Consider the following 22,825-nt stretch of genomic DNA (forward strand, 5'->3'; position numbering starts at 1 on the left):
AATAACGTTTTTCTCTCCTCCTCACACACAATTTAAGAACCAGAATCCTGGGCCAGAGAGATGATGCAAGAATTATGGAGCTAGCATTGCACACAGCCAACCTGGGCTCAATCCCTGACATTCATGGTCCCCTAAGTACCACCGAGAGTGATCCCTGAGCCCAGAGCCAGGAGTAAGCACTGAGCACCGAGTGATCCCTGAGCACTGTGCAGGGTGAGACCCCCCAAACCAAAAAAGAAATACATTAATAAATTAATAAATAAAACAAGACTCCATTCCAAGGTGGCTAAAAGCCTACCTGGATTGAAAGGTGTAACAGAAGCTTTTATTATTTTTTCCCAGAGGAAAGGAAATCAACTGTCACTGAAATCATCAGTCTCTGAAAATGAATAGTAGTATCCTTGTCATTATATTGGGAGACAGAAAATAAATAAAGTAATAGCTATTTGGTAAACATTTTTCAGCAGAGCTTGCCAATGAAGTCGAGGTGTCCAAAATGATATTCTTCCAATAGCTGCTTTGATATTCGGCGTGCATTGAAATTAGCTTCCATATTTTTGTTTCTATTGTTAAGTTCTAAAAGAAAGTTAGGGTCATTTGGGGTGTTCCTTGTTTTCCACCATGTGCTTCTATCACCATGGAGGAGAATTGCACTGTAGCACTGTCCTCCCGTTGTAAAATCAATTTGCTTGAGCGGGCACCAGTAGCGTCTCCATTGTGAGACTTGTTGTTACTGTTTTTGGCATATCAAATATGCCACAGGGAGCTTGCCAGTCTCTGCCATGTGGTGAGATACGCCACAGGGAACTTGCCAGTCTCTACCGTGCTGCAAGATACTCTTGGTAGCTTGCTGGGCTCTTCGAGAGGAACAGAGGAATTGTACTGGGTTGGCCACGTCCAATGCAAATGCCCTACCCACCTACCCACTGTGCTATCACTCCAGCCCATGGAGAAGGATAATAACTTATGTAAGCCTAGTGATAAGCAAATCACCAGAGATTTGTGAAGCCTCTGCCTAGCACATGTGCTGGGAGTCCTCATAATAGAATGCATATACATGCCCATCCCCACTAAAGCAATGATAATATAGATCATCCTGTGACAGTCTGCAAGAGTCTTGAAGTTCTTTGTGGCAATCTTGGTTTCCATGGTCATTTCTATGGTGTGGAAAGATTACTAAGACATGCATCTATCTGAGAGCGCTAGAACCTAATTTGGGCACAGTGCAAGTATATCATATCTATGAAAGGAGGGGGGTGAAACTTGATGTTTTACATGTTTTACTGAGCTGTCCTCCCAGTGGCTGGGAGAACTGCCTCTCAGTGAATGAAAAACTTTGCTTGTTCAGCTTTGATAAATATTACTTTTAGTGTTGGCTATATTTTTATTTATTTGTTAGTAGCTTCTAATGGGGCACATCTTTATTACAAGTAATATTGTAATCATCCGTGTATCTTCATTGATTCATGTTCAAGACTGAAAAAATTTCTTTGTTTGCTCTTCCCCTAACTCCATTAGCCTGACACTGCTTAGTTCCTATTTCCTCTATCAGAATCATGTCATCATCCATACAGTTTCCTAACCTAGAAATGGCATATTTGTAACTCATTCCCCTCTCAAACCTCATTCCCAATTGCTCACTGTATTCAAATAGATCTTTGTTGTCTGAAGAATAAAATCCAAATGTCATATTCTGGTTTGGGACCACACCTAGCAATGCTCAGGGATTACTGTTGGTTCTGTGCTCAGCGGTCACCCAGAGGTCATCTGGGGGAACTGTATGTGTTGCTGGAGATGGAACTAGGATCAGCTATGTGCAAAAAATGCTCCTTAACCACTACACTCTCTCTCCAGCCCCAACATTTCTAATTGGATAAAGTGCAAAGTAGGGATTCTTAAAGCTTGGTCCTCTATAATATTCTTCTGTTCTCTGTCAAGTTGACTATCACAGTTTTTATCATGAGATGTTACTCTAGTTCTCTATGACAACATTTTTGCCTTTGCATGTTCATCATGTTTTTGCCTATAAGTTTGCATGCTGAAGTGTCATCTAGAACTTTTACTGTCCTCTTTTGAGGCAAAATCAATAACTCTCATTGAATTTCTTGTAGGACCACATGTATACTTAATTTATGTTCTTTGTATATATATTTTTTGTTCTGCAGCCACAACCAGCAGTGCTCAGGGGTTATTCGTGGCTCTGTACTTAGGAATCACTCCTGGTGGTGCTAGGGAGACAATATGGGATGCTGGGGATAAAACCTGAGTTTACCATATGCTAGACAAGCACCGTACCCACTATATATTTGCCTCATGTTCTTTATATTTTTATGTGCATCTAACTCATGCATAAAATAGTGTTTGGAAACTCCACTTAAAAATGTTTATTTAGCTTACAATAAAGGCTAAGTAAAGGTTAAGTTGGAGGTATGACTAAACTGAAATTCTATTTTTACAGACAAAGAAAGGATATATATCCTAGTGCATTTTCTATGCAAATTCTACTTGTGTGTGAAAGAGATAAAATGGGCACAGAAAAAGACAAAACTCTGAAGACAGATTATTACCTATCCAATAGAGTATGAACACAGGAGTTGAAAGCACAAAGACTAAATCAGTTTACCTGTAATGATAACTTAGTTAACTTTCATTTCATTATTCTCTCTTTTTATTTTGTGTCTTTGATATTTTATATCATTTTTGGAGAAGTGCAGCTATGACTAAGCCATATCATAATAGTCAAAAATTTCTCTTGTATGTATGAATCAATGAATAAATTAACAAATAAAATTATTTTAGCACTTTAATTTTACAGACAAACAGACCCAAAGATGCAAAGAATAGGAAAGCAGAAACCAATCCTTTCAAGATGCTAACATCTTCCAAATAGTAAACTTGAAGCCTTCAACTCAAATATGGACTTTAAGGCTAAAAAGTGATACATCTGAAAGATAAAGGACTTGATGCTTAAAAGTCATGATCTGATTTTAATAGAGAAACTCTTGGATTTATAGTACGTATTGTGTACAAGTCTCTGCTTTTCCATCTGTGGGCTTAAATCTCAAGGACATAAAAGTAACCTGGAGATTGATTCTCTTGGCAGGGAGCTCTTTTTTAAAAAATTTGCATTGCTTAGATGTTGGAAGGTGGGTTAATATGGGCAGCTGTGATCTAGTAGAAAGATCACTAGACGTGAAGTGTGAAAACCAGAGTTCAGTTTCTAATCTTGTTACTTTAGTTTGGGCAAATCCTTTATTGTCTTGGAGACTTAGTTCTCTCATCTATAAAACAAGACAATCTTTGTGGAGCTCTGTGGTGAGCAGATGAATAATGACTAAGAAAACCCAATTTGTCTATATAAAAGTAAGGCATTATTATTAAGCCTATGCAAGAATGAGAAAGTGTATAAAAGAGCTTTCTTTGAGATGATTACTCCCTTTTATTTCCTTTGTTTCCCTTTTGCTCTGCCCAGACTTCATTTGTGTAAACAAATGAAAATAGGAAAATACCCATTTCCCCACTAATATGACTCTTGGATTTATTGATCGGATTTAAATGATTTTCTTCTTTTAATTCGTTTGAATTCGATGTTCAACATAAATTTGCAATAGAGAAACAGTAGTCAAAAGGGCAGCTGCTCTTCTTAAAAGCATTCATTCTCTTAAAAAAAAAGCAAAGCATTCCAAGAACTGAAAAAATATCAAAATTAACATCTTTGCACGGAATCTTTGATGATAAAAAGGAAGAAAAAAAAAACTATTGCTGGCTAGTTTATTAATAGCTGAATATAAAACTTTTCAAATGCTCTTCATTACCTATATGCATGCATCTTTACAAAATAATTCTGTTAAAAAAATAATTTGCCTTTGAACTTTGTGAATACTGTTCTTCATTTTTAAGAAGATATAGGAAGTATCATTTGCCTTTTGTTGGAGAATGTGTCTCTGCATTTGAATATCAATACTGTGTTATGATCAATTATTAACATCTGTTAAGTTCAAATTTTATATGAAGTTTAAAATTAGAATTAAATTCACACAGCCAAAAATAGGTGACCAATTAAGACATGTTTCAAATATGCTTTTTAAAATTCTTTAAGATCTCTTACGGTCATACATTAGGAAAATCTAGGAACTAGCTGTGGATGGAAATTTAGACCTTATCTATATCTTATGCACTCATTTTACAGTTGGAGAAATGAAACTGTTGAGTGACTGAAAAGGAAATATGTCAGTTTTAAGAGAACAAGGGCAGAAAGCAGTTACAGACTTCCTTTTGTACAGTTGTCTTTATTATATACATATGTCAGAATGTAGTCAATTTTAGTGTGTATAGTCCAATTTTTTAAATTACCCATATGACATTGGGTAAAATGGGGGCCTTCTTTGATATTACAATAGCTTTTTGGAAGTGGATACTTTTGAAATGATAATCTGTATTTGGGAGAGGATCAAATGAATTGGATATTAGAAGAACTCGATAGGCCAGAACAATTGGCAATATCTAACAAAAGGAAATCTAATAGAGATATATGAAAACTCATCATTTAGTCACAGTCCCAGTCACAGTCCTCCCCTTGTTCATCGATTTGCTCAAGTGGCCCAGTAATGTCTCCATTTTGAGTCTTGTTGTTACTGTGTTTGGCATACTGAATATGTCACAGGGAGCATGCCAGGCTTTGCCGTGCGGGCAAGATACTCTCGGTAACTTGCCAGGCTCTCCGAGAGGGGCGGAGGAATCGAACCCAGCTCAGCCAGGTTGGCTGTGCACAAGGCAAATGCCCTACGGCTGTGCTATTGTTCCAGCCTGGGTGCGACCCAAAAAGAAAAAAAAAACCAAAATAAAAACAAAACAAAAAACCAAAAATACAACAACAGTGCCATGGGCAGAGGGATAGTACAGTAGGAAGGTCCACTTGTTTATCAAATCTTTTTTAACTTATGCAAAATAATCTAGAATTCAAGTCAATCTATGGCAGTGCATATCACAATTTTTCAGAATGAATCAAAATTACATGGAATAAGGGGTTAGAGAGATAGGATAGAGGTTAGGATATTAGCCTTACACATGGGTGACCCAGGTGCAACCTACAACATCTCTGAGCACTGCCAGGAGTGATCCCTGAGCAGAGCCAGGAGTAAACCCTGACCACTGCCAGGTGTGGCCCAAAACCAGCAAACAAACAACCCCCCCCAAAATATTACATGGAGGAATCTTAAAAGTTGAGATTGATGGTTCCACTCACTGAGTTTCTCTTTCAATAGATATATGGTGGGGTCTGAGAATTTTTATTTGTAACAAATTCTAAGTGGGCTGGAGCAATAGCACAGTGGGTAGGGTGTGTTTGCCTTGCAAGTGGCTGACCCGGGTTCAATTTCTCTGTCCTTCTTAGAGAGCCCAGCAAGCTACCGAGAGTATCCCACCCACAGAGCCTGGCAAGCTCCCCGTGGAGTATTTGATATGCCAAAAACAGTAACAAGTCTCACAGTGCAGACGTTACTGGTGCATGCTTGAGCAAAGTGATGAATAGCCGGAGGACAGTCTTACAGTGCTACAACAAGTTCTAAGCAGTGCTGACACTCTGATCCACGGTTCACTTTGAAAAATCTGCTCCAAACAAAAGGGAATGCCCTGCCACAGTGGCAGGGGGGGATGGGGGGATAGGGGAATGGGGGGGGGAGGGATATTATCCTGGTGGTGGAAAATGGACACTGGTGGAGGGATGGGTATTTGATCGTGGTATGACCGAGATCCAAGCACAAAAATTTGTAAATCTACAACTGTACTTCATGGTGTTTCACTAATAAAAAAAAATAAAATAAAAAATAAAAAAAAAAGAAAAAATAAATAAAAAAAAAAAAGAAAAATCTGCTCCAGTTTTTTTTTTTTGTTAAGTATTTTTGGGAGTAGACCCCAAGTCCCTTGAGCAGCACATGGGAGGCCTCCACACCAAAAAATTTTAATGCTCCAAAAATAGTATAAGTAACACATCATACCCAGATTCATCAATTGATATACTGTCTTATTGTATTATTCTTTTTCTCCCTTCTCCAAGTATTTTTTTTATAAATCATATAAAAGAAAATGACATGGTGTCTTTTACTCTAAAACTTCACTGGATGTTTCTTAATAAAAAATGTTCTCAAAAAAGCAAAATAAATAAATAAATAAATAAAAATAGAAATGCTCTCTTACATAAGAAACGTAATTGGGAGACCGGAGTACAGTACAATAGTACAGCGGGTATAGCATTTGTCTTGCCCACCAGGAGTGATCCTTGAGCACAGAGCCAGTAGTAAGTGCTGAGCACTGTTGGGTATGGCAGAAAAACAAAAACAAACATATGTAATTGAGGAAAAAGAGTTAAACAGGTAATGCACTTGCCTTGCATGAAGCTGATGTGGGTTCAATCCAGACCCCATATGGCCCCTGAGCAGCATCAGGAGTGATCTCTGAGCACAGAGCCAGGAGTAAGCCCTGAACATTGGTAGGTGTGACTCATAAAACATTTTCACTTATATGGAATAGCGAAAAGTAGAACTTCTATAGAGACAGGAAACAGATTGGTTACTTTAGTAGTTGCCAGAATTACCAAAGAGAACTACCAAGGAGAAGAGGGAAGTGATTTAAAGGATGCAAAATTTCTTTTTGGGGTGATATAAATTTTCTGGAGCTACACAGTATTGATGATTATGTAACATGAATGTATTTAGTGCCACTTGAATACCTTTCTCTTTGGGGAGAAGGCATGGGAGGGTGGGGTTGTACACCCAACAGTGCTCACGGCTTGGGGAACCACATGTGGTGTCGAGGATTGAACCCAGGTCCACAACATCAAAGGCAAGTGGCCTGTACACTGTTCTATCTCTCCATCCCTGTTTTTTTTGTTTGTTTGTTCTTTGTTTTATGAATCACACCCAACAAACTCATCATTTACAGAACAAAAATCAATGGGAAAACTACATGAAGTGGGACATAGAGCTTAATAGGAGGCAAAGAAGGCAATGATTTTTTTTCACATGTGGTTGCTTTTATAGAACAAAATTCTATGAGTTTGTTCTTACTTTCTTTCCCAAATAAGCACATAAATTTTTACCTTGACAGAAGCATCTACCAAACAATAAAAATTCTAAAGATAGCAAAATGTATCTCTGTGGAACTGAGATCATAGGTAGGGACATTGAGAAGGGGAATAAAGGGGGTATGAAAATGATATTAAATTGACTCAAATTCAAGAATATTAAGAAAGGACAAGGAAATTATATATGTCTCTTGGTGAATAGGAGGATCGATGGTATTAGTTGTTTTGGAGAAATCGGGCTGAGAGAAGCAAATACTGTGTAATAAAAGAGTCAGGTGAGGCAAAGAGAGAATCCAGGGAGTGATAGCAGAAGTGTGGATTTGATTACTACTGTTCTCATTTACCACCTAGGGAATCTCTAAAAAACCCACAAATTAGGTTGTTGGTCTTTGAGATACCGACATTAATATTTACACTGCAGGGGTTTTGTAAAAATCAAATTAAATAACATATATAAAATACCTACAGGGAATAGTACATAGTGGTTCACAAATATGAATTTCCCACCACTTGAAGGTACCTGAAGTATTTTTATAGGATTTTCTTGAGAAAACAATATCTTATAAAATGATTGTTTAAGTAGAAACAGAGGGCATGTATACCAGAATCTAACAATGCAGTGTGATATATTTTTATGTTGACTACATTTTGTTGTACCTTATATACCAGTGAGGATATTCTTCAAGTATTTAAGGTCTTTATAGGTTCATATTGCATTTCAAATTTCAAGACCTTTTCATTTCTATATAGGCTAAAACATAAAAGTTTGCTTACTTACCTATAAAGTGCAGAAAGGGGCCTCTTGTTTCCCGGTTTTGGTCTGTATGGTTTGGGTTCTCCTGCCATGTTGATATCTAAAATTATAATATAATAATACTTATTAAATAACTTGACAAAAATAATAGTGGGTGCTCTTTTTCTTTTTGCCACTTTCCTATGAAAATGTCCTGTGCCATTCAACCAGTATGTATTAACTATCCACCTTAGGTCAGTCTGTGTTTGAAATCTGGAATATGTTAAACCATAATTACCCTTGTAGCAATACATTCTACTGAGGGAGACAGTCAATAAGCATCAAATATAAGAAATGACAAAAATATACACTGCATTAGAAAGTTTTAATACCATGACAAAAGAAAATGTTACGTAAGTGTTTGTGTGTCTGTGAGAGAGAGAAAGAGAGGAGGAAGAGGAAAAGGAGGAAGAGGAGGAGAAGAGATAGATAGAAAGGAGGGGTAAAGAGAGAAATACAGATAGACAGAGACAGACAAGACAGGTTAAGAGAATAAGATAGTCTTTAATTTTAATTTTTGGGCAGGCAGCACATTTTATTTATGAGAGAAGTTGCTAAATTTCCTGTGATATTTTTCCACCTATATAAAAGGGTGCAAAGGAACATATAAGAAAGGAATTATTAAACACATCAGGTTTATTGAGGAAATAACAAAATAACATATTTGCAGCTCATGAAGGCAAAGAAGATGTGTTTTGATAACTGCATATTTCACTTTCAGAATACAAATGATTTTACCATGGTTTGTTCAAAGGTATTATAAACACAGAATTGTTGGCTCCTTATAGGTACTGAATAATGTTCAGATGGGTAATTTTTTTGAAATTACAAAAATTTATACTTAAATATTCAGTATTATATATTTTATATTTTACATAGCTACATTGAAGATTTTCCATAGATTGATGCTAAAGGACAAGAGATAAGAATGAGTAGATCAGATAGGGCGAATGTCAAGGGTCATGGGCAGGAGTCAAGATAAAATCTTTTTTTGTTTTTCAGGCCCCACCCATCAATGCACAGGGCTTACTCCTGGCTCTGCACTCAGAGATTTTTCCTGATGGGGCTCAGGGGACCATGTGGGGTGCCAACAACCAATATGGATCAGCAGGTAAGATCAAAGTTCAATTTTCTGCCCCTCATAAGATAGGGATTTTGCAATGTTGCACCAATACCCAGATAATAAATTGCTACTTCTTAAATTCCAGAGTTTATAAACAGATTTATACCAAACATTATTTATAAATATTTCATACTTTCAACAATATTTGGGAGGTGATAGTCCAAAAATCCAGTGAAATTCTTGTCATTCAGAAGCACATAAAACGGCAGTTCTATATACTTTGCTAAATGGGATTCTATTATCCGGGTTTTAGATCATCTTCAATTATGATAAAGCAAGTTATTCTTTTTTGGGGGGATTTTTTTTGGAGGGGTCACACCTGGTGATGCACAGGGGTTACTTCTGGCTCTGCACTTAGGAATTATACCTGGCAGTGTTCTGGGGACTATGTGGGATGCTGAGAATTGAACCCGGGTCAGCTGTGTGCAAGACAAACACCCTCCCTGCTGTACTATCACTCCAGCCCTATGATAAATCAAGTTAAACAACATAAAAATAAGTTTCTTGTTTAGTTTCTGCTTGAGGTCACTGTATATTATACCTGTATGGGGGGGTCTTCCTGATCCCTTTCCATCCAGTAACAGGGACAGTGAAGGGTAATAGAACTTTCTGTGGTTAGCAGCTCACTGGAAAAACCACTCTGACTGTTTAGAGGTATTTGCATTCTGTCATATGACTTTATGAACATTTATAAGCACCAGTTAAGAGATTAATGGAACACACCCCTTATCTAATTTGAGCTTTTAAGTTAATATGAAAACATGTATAAAAAATACTCCAAATTAAACTTCCAATCTTATGCTTCTGATTCAAACAAATGAAAAATTTCCTATTGGGTTCCTTTTCACAGTAAATTATTTAAGAATATGTTAAGGGTCCTTAAAATTTTATTTTATTTTGCTTTTTGGGTCACACCTGACGATGCACAGGGGTTACTCCTGGCTCTGTACTCAGGAATTACTCCTGGTGGTGCTCAGGGGACCATATGGGATGCTGGGAATCGAACCCGGGTCAGCCATGTGCATGACAAACACCCTACTCACTGTGCTATCAGCCCCCTTAAAATTTTAAATTAAGACTTGTCTCTACTTCTACATGAAACAAGAAATACCAGTACATCATGCCAAAAATAACTCTAAAGTTACAGAACTGAAATCTACAATGAACCTGTTCTAATTTGATAAGGAGATGAAGCTTATGTGTACAAGTACCATTCCAAAGTATCACCTTCAAATGATACCCAATATGTAAATATTTTTATTTTACTAATTCCTTTTAGTCTATTGCTAGAAAGGTAGAAACAATATTTTATAATTTTATGTTTTTGATTCCTGGGAAGATCATTTCAATTCTCAATGAGACACAACATTCCCCATTGCTCCCCCCGCCCCCCATTTTATATTATTAAAATATTTTAGTGGTAATGATTACCAAGCAATTGTTTGTGTGGACATTGGACTTCTGTTTCTGAAATTATCCTTGCCCATATATATGTATATATATATGTATATATATATGTATATGTATGTATATGGGCAAGGATAATTTCAGAAATTATATATATACACACATATATAACTTTTTAATGCATTTAGTATATAATATATATTTTGCATTTAACATATAAATTATAATGATGATACATATTACTTGAGACATCATAGTTTAAAATAGTATTGATACTCTTTACAATTTCACCAACTTCTCCACCCATATCTAAGATGCCTTCACAGTTACCCCACATTCCCTCCCACCACCAATCTCCTTTTGGACTTCTAAAGTACAGGAATATTTTCAGATTTTTTTGCTCCTCAGTATCTTTCACAGTGTTGTTGATTCAATAGTTGCTCCACACATTCTATCAGTCAATTAAATTCATACATACCAGAAAGTGTATCATTGCCTGGGTTGTAGTATGTCTGACTAAATAAACTGTTAACACATTTCTTAAAGTGGCATTTCTTTCTCCAAGTTAAGGAAAACATTATTATCAAACAAATATACCACAGTAAAATAAACTCCTTTTAAATGCTGTAATATGTTCATTTCTAAGCACTTTGTTTTTACAATATGTATAAAAACTCCCCCGAAAGAAACATTCTGTTGTATTCAACCCAAATGTTTATCTGTAGATGCCTGAATATATACATATATGTTCTGTCTGTCTATCTATCTATCTATCTATCTATCTATCTATCTATCTATCTATCTATCATATATAAATGCATAGAGGATTTTTGAATAGTACACCCTACCAGTACAAGATAAATACCTCATTGGCAAACCTCCACTATCTCCACTACCTCCACTACCCAAGCACCGCCACAATCTAAGACGATTTCCAGACCGCACGGCTGCTTTGTGACCAGTCGACACATAATAAGACACTTAATACCCATCATCCAAGATCACCACACCCTATTTGATAAGGTTCAAATATGGTTGGAACCATGGGAACACCTGCAAGTGCAATTAGAGGCTGCCCTAAAAGCCTCTATTCCTTTTGGAGATCCTGGCAAGCTACCGAGAGTATCCCGCCCGCACGGCAGAACCTGGCAAACTATCCATGGTGTATTTGATATGCCCAAACCAATAAATACAGTGGGTCTCTTTCTGCTGACCCTGAAAGTGCCACCAATATGGCAGCGTTAAGAAGGAAGAGGAAGGAGAGGCTGATAAAATCTCAAGGCCAAACTAGGGTGCCAAAATGAAAAAGAACAAAAATGAATGTGTGTATTTTCAATGCATGTACATTGGCATTGGATGCATCCATCAAGGACCTGATTGTGCAAGCGTGAAAGATCAAGTATGACATATTGGTCTGACCAAGAAGAGAAGGCATCAATCACATCATGCCGTTTTCAACACTGGAGAAGAACTGTTCCTCAGAACATGTGACAAAAGAGGCATTGGTGGTGTTGTTGTCCTTGGCAACATGAACTTGACCATAAGCATTGATTAATTTGAATGCCTAACAACCCAAATTGAACTATTACACTTGAATATATGTGGCTCAATGCTGGCCGGAAGTTTCTATCTTCGTTGTCTACACACCTACATCCGATTATGATGAAGGAAAAATTGAGAAGTTCTACATGGAGCTAGAGAAGTTCTATAAAGAAGACCACACCTTCTACAAGATCATTGTCGGTGATTTTTATACCAAGATAGAACCAAGAAGATCAGCTGAAGAACTCCACATCAGGACCCATGGCCTAGAATGGAATGAACAGGGTGAGAGACTGCCTGGTTCATTATGTAGACCGAGACTACCCATGGTAACTCACAGTTCCAGAAGGCCGGATCTAAACATTGGACATGGGAGTCCCCCAGTGGACAGTTCCACAACCAAATTGACCACATCAGATTCAACTGATGGTTTTGCCTAATCAGTGTCACTGTTGTTCCAAAATTCCAAACGGGATTGGAATTTTGTGTACATTTCTACTTCAGGGAGTGGGGAGAAAGGGCTGCAAAGATTAAGAAGAGAACTCCCAGAACAACCACCAACTGGGAGCTCTTTGGCACTATTGCGGCAACATGAGAAGATTCCATTGTTGAGAACATTGAGGAGGAATATGATGGACTGGTTCAGCACCTCCATGATTGTGTGAGGAATACCGAGAGAGAGGTAGCCACAAAAAGATGCCTGTCTTCGAAAACTCTTGAGCTCATTCGCCAACATGGCTTGGCGCAAGCCTCAGACAACTGCAACCAAATGCCTGAGCTCGCAAAGCAGTGCAGAGAAACGATCCAGGAAGACCTCAAAGAGAGAAGAGCAGAAGTGCTGCAGACGAGGCAGAAGTCAGGAAAAGCATTCGCAATGCCTGCCTGTCCTTTGCCAACTACAAGGCCAAGATGACTGCCCTCTGATGTCCTGATCAATCTATCACATTTTCCAGAAGGGCAATGGAGAAGATTATCCATGACTTCTACTCAGATCTCTTCGATAGCCATATCTACTTGCCCACATACCAAATTCTGCAGGATGGATATGTCATTCCCAATGTTCTCCCTTCCAAAATCTGACATGCCATTTCATCAGTAAAGAAGTGAACAGCACCTGACCCGGATAAGGTCAGACCCGAACACCTGAAGAACCTCCCATCAGTACTCATCAATACACTGGCTCAGCTCTTCACATGCTATCTGTCTGAATGCAAGGTTCTGTCCCAATGGAAAACCAGTAGGACTGTACAACTGTACAAGAAGCCAGACATCCACGACATTGGCGACTATCGCCTGATCTGCCTATTGTCTGTCGTCTACAAGCTGTTCACTCGAGTCATTCTGAATAGGATTGGCAGAACACTAGATGAAGGACAATCATGCGAGCAAGTCAGGTTCTGCAAAGGATTCAGCACGGTCGACCATATCCACATGATAACCAAGCTCATTGAGGTTTTTTGGGAGTTCAAGATGCCACTCTATCTAGCGTTCATTCATTTAAAGAAGGCCTTTTGAGATGGAAGCAGTCATCAAAGCCCTCGCCAAACAGTGCATTCAAACTTATTTCATCAGGATCCTCCGTGAGCTGTATTATGGATTCACTACCAGGATCTCACCATTCTACAAGGAAGTGATCATGCATGTCAAGAGAAGGGTTTGGCAGGGTGATGCCATTTCACTGAAATTCTTCAGTCCAACCCTCAAGAACATCATGTGACGACTGGAATGGGAAGGAATGGGAGGAAGGTAGATGGTTGGCAACTATCTATCCCACCTCTGCTTTGCTGATGACATCATTCTAATAACACCAAACATTAGTCAAGTGGCACAAATGCAGGCCAACTTCGACCGTGAGTGTAGGAAGGTTGGACTATAGCCGAATCTCACAAACACAATGTTTAGGAGAAACAATCTCATTCCTGATGTACCATTTGCTCTCAACAGAACGAAAATCTCTGAATGCAACAGTAATGTGTACCTAGGTCAAGAAGTCAACATGACAAATGACCTAGAACCTGAGTTGCCTAGGAGGAAGAGAGTGGCTTGGAATGCCTTCAAGAGCGTCGAAGAAAGAGATAAGAGGACGAAGAACCTCTGGCTCTGGGCACATCTCTTCGATTCCAGTGTTCTTCCTGCATTAACATATGCCTCAGAGACCTGGACCCTAAGAAAACAGTATGAGAACGATATTCAGTTCTCCCAAAGAGGAATTGAAAGAGCTATGCTTGGAGTATCACGCTTCACTCAAGTGATAGAATCTGGAGTTTCGACCTCTGTTGACAGTCAAGAATCAGGGACAGGGACGCTGTCTCATTTGCCAAGGCATCGAAAATCAGATGGGCTAGACACATAATGAGATTTAGAGACCACTGCTGGACTAGAGCCATTACTGGCTGGATTCCACGGGACGTCAAAAGATCGAGTGGCTGCCCACCTATGAGATGGTCAGACTTCTTCGTCAAGACCCTCAACAATCAGTTTGAGACTCTTTGTGTTCCTAGAATGAGCAAATGCCTTTGGGCTATACTAGCACGCGGCAGGGACCAATGGAGACGTTACTGGCACCCGCTCAAGTAAATTGATGAATAACAGAATGTCAAGTGATCAATTAAGTGATCAAGTGACACTTGGTAATGTATCTGCCTAAACAGCTTCTTTAGAACAATAATATATGATATCTAAAATCCTTAGAAATTATTTACATTTGGTTTTGCAAGATTCTCAGTTTTGAATATATCCCCATTAAAAATTGTAGTTTAAATTTCATGCTATTTTTTATATGACTTCATAAAAGGGCATTTGTTACTTAGTTACCAAAAGTGGTTCCTGTCATTTTGTAGTGAAATTCACACTTAATATCAACATGGTGTTCAACTATTGACATCCGAGAGCCAATATATTACATATGCAACTTTTTAAAGTAATGAAAGTTAAAGGAAATTTTTTTAAAAAGAAACGAATTAGAAGTTATTGTGTCTTTTCTTTTTCCCCTGAGGATTTTTGTCTTGTTTTCTACCCCAGGTTTAAATAAAAGTTTAAATAATTCAACCATGGCATATAGACTGCCAGGAAAAGTCATTCAGTCTTTTATTATCCACATTTAGAAGATTTAAGGATTCATTACTGTTCCACTGAATGAAAATTCAGGAGATAAAGAAAATAGTCTGTTATGTTTGACAAGTGAAAGAACATAACCATATATTACACAAGTCTAAGCACGATGCCATTAAAAAGTGCTTTTGCAGTTATTATTAGTTTAGACCCTTGGAGCAATACTGTGAAATAAGCAAAGCGGGTGTAATATTCCTACTTCACTTATATAGATGTTTGAGATACTGAGGAGTTAAGTGGTTTTCCTAGTCACACTATTAGCCCAATTCACTATGAGTATCTTTATTACTGAGATGGCTGTGTGGCGGGCATTGAACTAGAAGGAAAGGCACACCCTACCCTGGCCATTGGAGAGATGATTGGGAGTTAGTAGCAGCCGTGAACTTCACAAGACTCATAATCTAGAATGTGTCCTGCTACCTGAAGACCCTTGACCAGATATGGGTTGTAATATCTTTTATGCCACTCAAACTCTGTTTGGAAAGCATCCTGTGAAGGAATGCATTCTGAGTTTCCAGGAGTTTGGACTTTGTAGAGGATGCATGATGAAAAGGACACAGTAATTAGTTTGGCACCAAAAGGGGGCAACAGGGAAAACACTTCTACATTTTAACTGATCTTAGGTCATTTAACTGTTAAAATTTAACAGTTAAAATTTCTTGAATGTGTAGTTTCTAACCCTGTGATTTGTTGGAGCTGCCCAGAAGTTATTCTGTGGGGGAAATGCATCAGAATTGCAAAGGCCAGTATAGCTCAGCTCACAATGTGCTCTAGTATATGAACATTTCAAGCATTTTTCAGCCCGAAGTTAAGAGTGGAGTCAATTTTGTATAAAAGTAAATGGCTTTCTAATGCTGTTGTACTTCCCTTCACAGAATCAAAGTTAGGTTTAACACTGAAATATGCCCTTAATAGTATGTTAAAATATTCAGTTATGGGAATGAAACTGTAGTCTAATTTTACTGGGTAGTCACTGAATTGTGACCATCTTAATGAGCCTTTGGACCTAGTTTCATAAATTAGTTCTGACACAGCACTATGGCACATTGGCCTCTGGTTATTAGAATGCTAATGCAAAGATCACTGGTTGGCCAGATTCCCATTTGTTACCAGAAAATAGTCTATGCTCCCAGGTTCTGTCTGCAAGGACAAATACAAATGAAAACTTGAACGTCTTACTAATTACCCAATACATTTTATTATTGCATGCTACTTTCAGATTTTAGCTATTTTCCCTTACTATCAACTGAAGTGAAAAAGTGGACATGTGTACTATTCATTTAATCCAATGGTTATTTTGCAAAGAAAATTAAAATGCTATGGATCATTCACTTTCGTTGATCAGTTTTTAATGGACATATGCAACATTCCAGGTAGCGGGCTATGTATTGAACATATTAATATGAAAAATTGTGGTGGGTTGAATGATATCACAAAAACAAATCTACCCTGTACCATAATTATTGTTAAACATCATGATAAAGACAGACGTCATGCTTTGGAAATAGTACCCCATCTTTTGAAAATGATTTTGTATATGAGGTTGTTCCCTCTGAGAGACCAGTTTTATTTTAGCAGCTTTATTTTGCAATTATGGCAAAAACTGAAAAAGCCTCAGTTTCATTTGTGGCTACCAAGATATGTTACCATTCTTTGCTGGTTTTAGCTTTCTTTTCTCATCAGAAATCCTATTTGCTAATTGCTGAAAAAAATTGTTATTTGCCTTAAAGTATATATAGTTAAGAAACCTGAAGAAATGTTATATAGTAGAACAAATAAGCACATATTCAAATAGATCACAAGCCAATAGCATACTGTGCTAATTATATAGCTCTCATGCTAAAAACTTCAAAGCTGTTAATTTTTTGTTAATTCTAAAACTTTACATTTTTCATTCACTTTCTCTCTTATAATAGTAAGTAAGTAAGTGAAGGCCCTCCCGTTGATCATCGATTTGCTTGAGCGGGCCCAGTAACGTCTCCATTGGAGACTTTGTTGTTACTGTGTCTGGCATATCGAATACGGCACGGGGAGCTTGCCAGGCTCTGCCGTGCGGGCGAGATACTCTCGGTAGCTTGCCGAGGGCTGGAGCAATAGCACAGCGGTAGGGCATTTGCCTTGCACGCAGCCAACTCTCTTATAATACCTTAGTTAATTTCTTGAATTTTTAAAAATATATTCTATGTTTATCTTTACCTCTACTAAGGCAAAGAATGAAGGGTAACATATTTTATTAAGGGAGAAATTCTCCAGGAACCAAAGAAGTAAAATACAAACTTTGGATGAATGTTCACCATTAACACACTTAATATGTTTAACAAATTAACTTAACAAATTAACAAATTGTTAAGTTAACAAATTAACTTAACAAATTAACAAATACACCCAAAGCTCTATTGATATCAATAGTGAAACAACTCTCATGATGTTTATACTATTTATTAAGTTAGTATTTTTTTTGCCACATCCAGTGGTGTTCAGTGATTACTCCTGGCTCTGTACTCATCAACTATTTTAGCAGTGCTCGTGAGAACATATGGGATGCCAGGGATAGAACCTGGGCCATCTCCATGCCAGTCAAATTCTCTACCTGCTGTACTATCACTACAAAACCTATTTTTTATACTTTAGAACAAAATGTTCCCTAAGGAAAGTAAAATTCAGTTCAAGAAAATTTGGTCTATCAATTTCTTGATTTACATAGAGAAATAAAGTAGACCCTGGTGTTTGGGCACTGCCCTCCGTGTTGGAGGGCAACACCCAACACTCTAATCAAGAGTTCGGGACTTACTGTTGGTTTCACACTCAGGAATGACCGCTAGCCATGCTACAGGGACCATATAGGATACCAGGAATTGACCCTGGGTCAGCTGCATGCAAGGCCAGCACCCCACCCAGTGTACTGCTGCTCTGGTGTCTCTGTTCACTTCTTTATTTAATTTCTCCCTTTTCATTGGTGTATATATGTACTTAATTTTCTCAAGTCCTTTGCGATGATCTTGTATTCAGTGTTGAAAATACAAAACCTTCTATGCTAAGTATTTCATAATTCATAAATATTACAAAATGTCAAAGCTAATGTTAGCCAGCAAAATGTATTTTTTTGTGCTGATTAGTATACAACTCACATTCTCAGCATGGTTGGCAGACAGGCAACATCTGGACCTTGTGGGAACTGATTAGAAATGCAGAATCTAGGTTTCTCTCCAGACCAAGGTGATTGCTTCACGCAGTCAAGTTTGTGAAGCACTGGTACGTAACACACGTAGCTTAAATTTCTTCCACTAGGAGCTATAAAGGATTTTATTTTCAAAGGTTTTTTGAACGGAAAGTATTAAGCACTAAAATTTATAAACAGAAAAGTGAAGCTTTGGGGGAAGATTTTTTTTAAATGATTTTTTTATGGCTTAGAATGGAATCATGTTATCTTAATATCAACTTTGATGATAATGAAAATGCTAGCATTTTCATATTTATTTGTCTATTCTGTTCTCATACACATTAAAAATAACGATCACAATCATCTTATGTATGGTTCATTCCCACTTACAGAAATTCAAGTTGAAAAAGTGTAAGTTTGGCCGTGGGGGTGGTGGCAGGACAGAAACTGGGGACGCTGGTGGTGGTAAATGAACACTGGTGAACAGATAGGTGTCGGAACATTGTATGATTGAAATCCAATCATGAACAACCTTGCAACGCAACTGTGTATCTCACAGTGATTCAACTTTTAAAAAAGAACAAAAAAAGAAAAGTCTAAGTTGTTTGTATGCGATAACACAACTGCTATATAATGGGTTGAAACATCAGGTTCTAAAATATATGGCTGCTGCATAGCTAAAATCACTTGATCACATACTTGATCCCCTGTTATTCATAGATTTACTCGAGCGGGTGCCAGTAATGTCTCCATTCATCCCTGTTGCATGCTAGCATAGGCCAATGGCATCTGTTCGTTCTAGGAACATGCAGAGCCTCAAACCGACCATTCAGGGTCTTGACGAAGAAGTCTGACCATCTTGTGGGTGGGCGTCCACACGATCTTTTGACGTCCCATGGAATCCAGTCAGTAATGGCTCTAGTCCAGCGGTTGTCTGTAAACCTCATTATGTGTCCAGCCCATCTGATTTTTGATGCCTTGGCAAATGAGACAGCGTCCCTGATTCTTGAGCATTGACAGAGATCAGAACTCCGGATTCTATCTCTTATTTGAGTGAATCGTGATATTCCAGGCATAGCTCTTTTGATTCCTCTTTGAGAGACCTGAATAGCGTTCTCATCCTGTTTTTGTAGGGTCCAGGTCTCTGAGGCATATGTCAATGCAGGAAGAACAGTGGAATCGAAGAGATGTGCTCGTAGCTGAAGGCTCTTTGTCCTCTTAGTTATTTCTTCAACGCTCTTGAAGGCATTCCAAGCTGCTTTCTTCCGCAAATCCAGCTTAATCACTAACTAGTATATAAATTATCTTGTATGAATACAAAGGAGCTCTATAACACTTTACAAAGATTATTTTTCAATAAGTTGAATTTTCCTACCTAAATGTTACAGTAAGGGCAAACTGTACCATTTGGTACATAATTCTGTGTCTGTTACTTTATCTGTAACTTCAGAGTTAGGTTTTAACTTCTGAAACCAACTGCTAAGTCAATTTTCGGAGATAAAATTGATGTGATCTTGGGCCAGAGAGACAGTATAGTGGATATGGTGCTTATCTTGCATGGAGTCAACCCTGCTCCATCCCTAGCACCTTATACAGTTCCTTGAGTTCTGCCAGGAATTATCACTGAGTGCTGTGAAGAGTAAGCCCCTGCAGTTAGGTGGGGGCCCAAAACAAAAAAGAAATGATGTGCTTTAATTTTGCAGGGGCCTGATCTGATCTAAGTTTAACAATATATAGACCGATATTTATGTGTTATCTAAAATATTTTAAAATTCTGTACATAGTAAGCAGTAAGATATCACATGCATATTTCTACAAAGTATATGGACTATTACTTCTCCTAAACTATTTCTTCTGCTTTAAATACACCTTGTTAGCCGATTGATATATAGATATGATATATATACATATATATATACACATCTATATATGATCACAGTTGAATTAAGGGGAGGTGTAAGAAAACCTTCAAATAAGAAATACGTATATCAGGACTGTACATTATAACACTAGTGTCAGCATATTACCTAAACTATAATAATTTTAGAAAAGAATTAAAAATTAAAATTTCTATATAAGTACATTTTTTAAAAGAATGGGTTTCTATCAATGCCCTAAATCAAGTGAGAAATTGGTAGAACAGAAAAAATCATTTTAATGCATTTATAAATGAGAACAGTAATTGTGATTTTATTCACCGAGTAATCAAAATATGCTTCCATTATGTAAGGGAAAATGTGCTCATCTACAAATCAATTAGTTCTGCTAATGAAAAAATAAGGCACACTTTTAAAGTGTATCTATTAAAATGTCTTTGCCTTACTTATGAAGCTTAGATAATAAATCATGAAAAGAAAACGTCATCAGCAATATGAATATTAACAAAGGAATATAATTAATAATGCGCTATGGAACTCCAAGATCAGTAGGTGACACCGAATACATTATGCTAACAGTTATGATTGTTGGGAAGACAGGCATGTGAACTAGTGGGTTCCTAAGATATCTACATAAATAGACATCAAATAATCAATATTTATTCTTAGAAAGGTGGGAATTCAAGCAGAAAAGCAAGCATTTTTGATTGCAGAGGTTATTTGTGACAAGGAGTTCACTGTCACTAGAATGTTTCAATGTTTTAGTTGTTTTCTGCAAAAAAGGAAGGCATAATGGCACTGTCACTGACAGATTACCGTCCGTTTGCATATTCATTCACTGACTTTGTTTTGGGTAGTTTGTGCTATTCCATTATTCCATCTCCTTTTTTTTATTTTGAAGAGTACCTGTCAGGAAATTTGAATCTACTTCAAAGTTCTCCCATTGACTTTGCTCTTTTTTGTCCTTTTTTTCCCCCATTTTCTTTCCTTTTGGGGGGGTGGTGTGAGGGTTGAGCTACACCCAAGAGTGCTCAGGATTTCTACTTTTAGAAATTACTTCTGCTGTTGATAGGGGGACTACATGTAGTTCTGTGGATCAAGTTCATAGGGTCATATGCAAAGCAAGTGCCTTCCCACTGCACTTTCTCTCTGACCTTCTCCTTTTTATTCATCTTTGCTTAGAGGCATCTGAAACATGTCTGAAGCATTTCATCATTCCATAATTTAAATACGCCAATTGTGCTATTTGGGGAAGGGGGTAAATGCCATTGGGCTAATAAAATTTATGGTGTACTGGTCCAGATAAAATATAGTGCTTACATTTAATCACAAAGATTAGAAAGATATAGGTTGTCTCTCTTTGTACAGGCAATAAATTATAAGAAAATTTCAACAAATCTTTCTGAAAAAGCTCAGCTTAACTATAGTAACATAATTTAAAATGCCGTCTTTTACTTTTAGCTTAATGGCATTGTCAAATGTCAAGAACACTTGGTGAGAGAGTTTCTTTTTTAAGTATAATATGGCACATTTCACCATTTTCATAGGAGCTGCCAAGTCACAAAACATTTGCAATGAATGATTAAACTAAGCGTATTGCAAATGTAGTCATAAGCTCTAGAACAGAAACTTCCTGGGTTTCTGCTGTGGTCATGTAATTCTCTTATTACCTTTACAACTGATACTTCATGTAAACGTGGTTCCATAGTACCAAATGACAAAAGATTACAGAATATTTTTCCTATATGATTTTGGTTTTGCAGCTACTGTGGTGAGCACCACACCAGGCAGGCAGTGCTCATCATGTCTCCCAGGAGTCAGCCATGATGTTCAGGGAGCCAGGTAGTGCTCCTCATGTCTCCCAGGAGGCAGCCATGATGCTCAGGGAGCCAGACATTGTCATTGTCTACTGGGCGGTACCAAGATGCTCAGGGAGCCAGGCAGTGCCATCATGTCTACTGGGAGAGAGTCAGGGTGCTCAGGGAGTCAGCCAGTGTCATCATGTCTCCCAGGAGGCAGCCATGATGCTCAGGGAGCCAGGCAGTGTCATTATGTCTACTGGGAGGTACTATGATGCTCAGGGAGCCAGGCAGTGTCATCATGTCTCCCAGGAGGCAGCTATGGTACTCAGGGAGCCAGTAAGTGTCATCATGTCTACTGGGAGGCAGTCATGGTGCTCAGCTGGGAAGTGCACCCTGCAGTACTGGACATTGAACCCATACTTTTCACTACTTGAGTCACACCCCTGACTCTTCCTCATTAATTTCCCAGGAGGGGTCCCAAGAGGTGCACCCAGGGCTGTTGGGCCAACTGGAACATTACAGTGATGCCAGTGCCTGAGGATATGCAAAGCTATAATACAGTTCAGAACCTGCAGGGCTGGCACTGTGAGGGTCACCACAGTGGTACTTGGGGCATCCATAGTCACCTATACTGGGGGATATGACATACTGTGGATATGATATACAAAGTCCCCACCCCTGTACTGTGTCTATTGTCCCTTTCCCCCATTTCTTAAAGTGGCAGTTTATTCAGACACAACACTCAGATGCACAAACTCAATTATCTTGCAGAATCTACTCTTTTAGTGAAACAACAGTTTTCCAGTCCTCCCTATAAAACAGTTTAGCTTGACATTACAAGACTAATTTGTTTATGTCCACAACATGTTCAACATCTGGTCACAGTGATACAGAAAATATATGAAGAGTTGAATGTTTAACGGATCTGC

General features: G+C 38.0%; 1 protein-coding gene across 7 annotated transcripts in view; it reads right to left on the minus strand.

Annotated features, from left to right (window-relative positions):
* Positions 1–22,825, minus strand: part of RALYL (RALY RNA binding protein like) — a 721,318-nt gene that overhangs the window by 150,559 nt on the left and 547,934 nt on the right. For all 7 annotated transcript variants that reach the window (XM_056110847.1, XM_056110839.1, XM_056110824.1 and 4 more), the window contains one exon: positions 7,860–7,935. In XM_056110847.1, coding sequence (XP_055966822.1) covers positions 7,860–7,935 — 76 coding nt within the window. The remainder of the gene's footprint in view (positions 1–7,859; positions 7,936–22,825) is intronic.

This window comes from Sorex fumeus, unplaced genomic scaffold (assembly GCF_029834395.1).
Source record: "Sorex fumeus unplaced genomic scaffold, SorFum_2.1 ptg000002l, whole genome shotgun sequence".
NCBI lineage: Eukaryota > Metazoa > Chordata > Mammalia > Eulipotyphla > Soricidae > Sorex > Sorex fumeus.